Source organism: Arachis hypogaea, chromosome 18, assembly GCF_003086295.3.
Source record: "Arachis hypogaea cultivar Tifrunner chromosome 18, arahy.Tifrunner.gnm2.J5K5, whole genome shotgun sequence".
In the NCBI taxonomy this organism is placed as follows: Eukaryota; Viridiplantae; Streptophyta; class Magnoliopsida; order Fabales; family Fabaceae; genus Arachis; species Arachis hypogaea.
Genome location: NC_092053.1, coordinates 15,771,609 through 15,775,827, shown reverse-complemented (window position 1 = coordinate 15,775,827; position 4,219 = coordinate 15,771,609). Strand labels below are relative to the sequence as shown.

Sequence of the window (4,219 nt, the reverse complement as noted above, 5' to 3'; positions counted from 1 at the left end):
TAATTTTAATGTAAAATATAAAAGTATTTGATTATTTTAGTGTTTTACATAATTGTGATAATAGCACATGACGTTTTGTAATAAAAATAAATTTTTAATTATAAAAAGACAAAATGTAACTCACGTTTTGTAATAAAAAATATTATTTTAATTATTAAAACACAAAACGTCATAAACGTTTTGATAAAAAATATTATTTTAGTTGTAAAAACACAAAACGTTATTGACATTTTGTAAATAACCATAACACTATTTAACACATAGTTTGGTCCATCATAAATATGATTTTACACTTAGTAATACAATATAAAAAATAAAAAGTTCTCTACGGGGAAAAAATGGCAGTGAACTTTAAGTTTCAGTGTTTCCCTGCTTTTTTAAAAATAAATAAATAACTAAATTAAATTAATTAAAATAATTCCTCCAATAAAAATACAGGACTAGTGAAGTCAAGTCAAGTCAAGTCAACGAGTGCGCATTATCCACGCAGCTAGGAATAGCGGAAGAAGCGCACGATAGCCTCCATGGAACTCCGGTGCGCCGTTCACGATCCTCGGTGGCTCGTTGCCAAGCCTCACCGGTTTCGGATACACCTTCACACCCCCATTGTTAATTTCCACATTTGCCCCTCCCCACATACCGTGTCGCTTCGTGTACCAAAACAAGATCTTGTACTTCACCGCGGTCGCAAAATCCACCCGGAAATACACCTTCCCGTCCATCCCCGCCGCCGGCGTAGGGTTTCCGACGAAGGAGGCAGAGCTAGGCTTATGCGCCTTCTTCTGGCGGCCCTGGTAGAAAGGAGCGACGGCGGTGGAGTTGGAGAGTAGGCGCGTGGTATTTTGGGAGAGGAAGACGGAGATGTTGACCCGAACGGCGTCGTATTTGATCCCTTTGTCTTTGTTAGGGTTCGTGAACTTCATTTTGAATAAAACAGTGTCGTTTTTTGTTGTTGACGGAAGGGATCTGTTGAGGGCAGGAACGTAAATTGACTCGAGATAGAATTTTGGTTGGTCAACACGGAGGGAGAGCCAGAAGAAGAGGGCGGTGAGGCCCATGGTTATTATGAAGCTGAAGCAGCATGAGCAGCAGCTGTGTTGCTCCGCCATCTGCCGTGGTGGGGGTGGTGGTGACACCGCCGGGAATCTAGAGAGAGAGAGAAAGAGAGGGAAGGAAAAAATGTAGAGATAGAGTTTTGACTGTTGAGTGCGTGCGGGGTTTCTTTATTTGCTGCAGCTTTTTATTTTTATTTTTTTAACGGCTTCCTCAAAGAGAATATATACGGACCGAGAATCAAATTTAAAAGAAATTGCGCAATTTTATTTTATTTTTAATTTTTTATTCAAAGTTTATAGTTTCTGACCAACTTTGTTTAATTTTGCTTTCTTTTTGTTCATTGTGTTTAAATATTCTATGTCTTGTTAACACTCCCTACTCTACTTAGTGAGTTAGTGTGTGTTTAGATTTCAGTTTGCAAAAGTGAGTTTGCATAAAATTGATTTTATAAAATTGATTTTGATGAAAAGTAAGTTTGGGTTACCGTGATTTATGTTTGTAATATTTGTATCAAAATTGATTATAGCAAAATAAATGTTGTTTGGATTATACTACTCAAAATCACTTTTAGATGAAAAATTATAAAAAAAAACATCAATTTAAATTATTTTTTTTATATACATGCAAAAACAGAACCTAACAAAAATAATATAAAAAATATTTATTATATAAATAAATAAATACAATAAAAAATATAAAAAAGAGTACTATAAATTTTATAATGTTAAACAAAAAAAATATTCTATAATTTTTCTAATATTACCCGTACTCTTTAATTTAGTATTATTTTGGACTATAAATTTTCATTATTTATGACTCTGTTGTTACTTATAATTAATTTTTTATTTATTTTGTCTTTTTTATAGAATCATAGTTTATATTATACAAAATTTTGATAATAAACGTAGTATATAATAATTACAATTACAAATTTTACAAAGTCAAAATAAAAAATAAAAAAATTAATATAAAACAAAGATAGAGTACATCAAAGAATAGAAAAAAAATCATACAGATAAAAAATAATAAAAATTTTATAAAACCAACAACATATATCATATGAGTTAATACTCAAAATCGTCCCCGAAAGATACCTCGATCTCCATATTAGTCCCCGAAAGATAAAGTTAATCAAAAGAGTCCCTGAAAGTTACACGAGTTAATCACGTTTGTCCTTCCGTTAACTCCGTTGGTGACCTGACTAACTCTTGCTGATGTGTGTGGTTAGCTTCCAACGTGGAAGAGGCCCACGTGTGATGACGTGTTGCTGACAAGGTAAGTTTGAGAAAACAGTTCAAATGAGTCCCTAAGTGTTTGAAACCTAATCCTAAATTCCACGATAAATAGGTCGCCTTCATCAATCAGATGGCCATATAGCTGGGTTCGTGTTCAAGTTGGTGGTTTGGGGCAACGATGGAGGCCGGAAATGGAGGCCGTGGTGGCGGTGTGTCGTTGTTCTCGAACGGGAGTAATGGTTCCAGCGCCTCAATGCGAAGCCGGAGGAAACCCATGAGGAATCATGTTTCTGTGGGTTGAAGGCTGCGATAAGAAAGTCGGGGACAGCGGAGAACCCAGATAGACTATTTCGTGCATGTCCAAGGTACCGGGTGAGTATTGTGTAAGATTTTAAGGGTTTTTGATGTTGTTTTGTGTGTTGGGATTTTGTTTGATTTTTTATTTTCTGATTTCTGAATTTTCAGAAGGGCAGTCACTGCAACTACTTTAAGTGGGTTGAGGATGATGAGTATGAAGGGATGGGCCAAGGTGCAACGAAGAAAGATTATGGGGCTGAGCTGCAGGTTGATAGTGACTGTGATGAATGGAGGTTGAAGGTGGCATGGAGACTGGGCAGCTTGGAAGCTGAAGTAAAAGCATTGAAAATGTTAATAGTTTTCCTGTTTGTGGTAGTTGTGCTTAATGTGATTGTTTGTAGTTTGTTGTGTCGTTCCAAGTAAAGCAAATTCCAAACACTTGATGGTGTAATGAGATGAATCCATTGAATGAGAATAGATGTTTCATTTGGTTGTTTTATATGAAGACAACACAATCCAATTGAAAGGTTCCAAAGCAATTCAGTTGACTATTAAAGTAACATGTACTAAGGAATGGACATAATCAGTAGTGAAAGTAGTGTTAAACATTGAGTAGATAATGTAAACATAGGAAACAGACCAGATCAAAGTCATAAGCTTTTACATGAGGATACATAACCTAAAAAGTATCCTAGACCAAAATAAAAGGGCATAGTACAACTTGCATTGACATAGATAACCAAAATGTAGATAATGTAACTCCAACTACCCTGTGCAAAATAACAGAAAGTATCCTCACACAAAAAAATGAGTTCAACCACAATACAATTCAACACTAATCAAAGTTATTTATCAATCTTTCTTGGGGGCTTGAAGGCGGGAGTAGGAACGAGGGTCATAAAGTCGGCCAGTTTTTTAGCAGTGGCTGAACTAGTCCCCTTGATTGTCTCAGCAGAGATAGCGACTGGTGCGGCTACAGTAGCTTTAGGAGACGACTGAATTCTGGCTTTCCCTTTAATGACCTTTAGTTTCGATGGCCTAGCAGCGAGTTGTTCCTACACAAATTAATGGTACATCTAGATTTAGATTTAGCTTATTAAATAAATGAGAGTTATGAAATAGCTAATGTTTAAAATGAATCACATATGGCTGATTACCTGTTGTGTTTCTTGGGTTGGTGGTATACTGTCACACTGGCTAACATCAATAACTGTCGGGGTCTGTGTTGGTGCTGGAGCTGGATTAGGTTCAGCTGGGACAGTAGTTGCTTCAGGGGCAGCCCCTTCTGCAGCAGGGGCAACCAGAGCTAGTTGTAGCTGCAGCTGCCTAGCATGCTCCTCAGCTTCGGTTGCTTTCTTTTTTGCACAGCTTCGCTTGTTGTGTCCTATCTCACTGCAATACATGCATCTGATAGGGTTGTATTTTCTCTTCATCTTTGTTTTTGACCCAGTGGGTTGTTCGTCCTTCTCTCTTCTCCTTTTCTTGGTTGGTCTTCTAGGCTTTGCTTTAAATGGTGGTGGGACGGGTGCTGGGTGTGGAGTTTTTTCCCACAGATCCTGACCTTTCACTGGATTCACATTGAAGCAATAAGTCTTCCTGTACGCTTCCATCTTCAACCAGTCGTGACAATA

At 37.0% G+C, this 4,219-nt stretch overlaps 1 protein-coding gene across 1 annotated transcript; it reads right to left on the bottom strand.

Moving 5' to 3' along the window:
* Positions 1 to 229: 229 nt before the first annotated feature.
* On the bottom strand, positions 230 to 1,291 carry LOC112773102 (protein NDR1-like). Its single transcript, XM_025818142.3, has one exon. The coding sequence runs from the start codon at positions 1,107 to 1,109 to the stop codon at positions 465 to 467; it is 645 nt and encodes a 214-aa protein (XP_025673927.1). The 5' UTR covers positions 1,110 to 1,291; the 3' UTR covers positions 230 to 464.
* Positions 1,292 to 4,219: the final 2,928 nt, after the last annotated feature.

Bases quoted from the DNA above. Each gene is read 5' to 3' on its own strand.
- LOC112773102 (XM_025818142.3), bottom strand. From the start codon at position 1,109: ATGGCGGAGCAACACAGCTGCTGCTCATGCTGCTTCAGCTTCATAATA.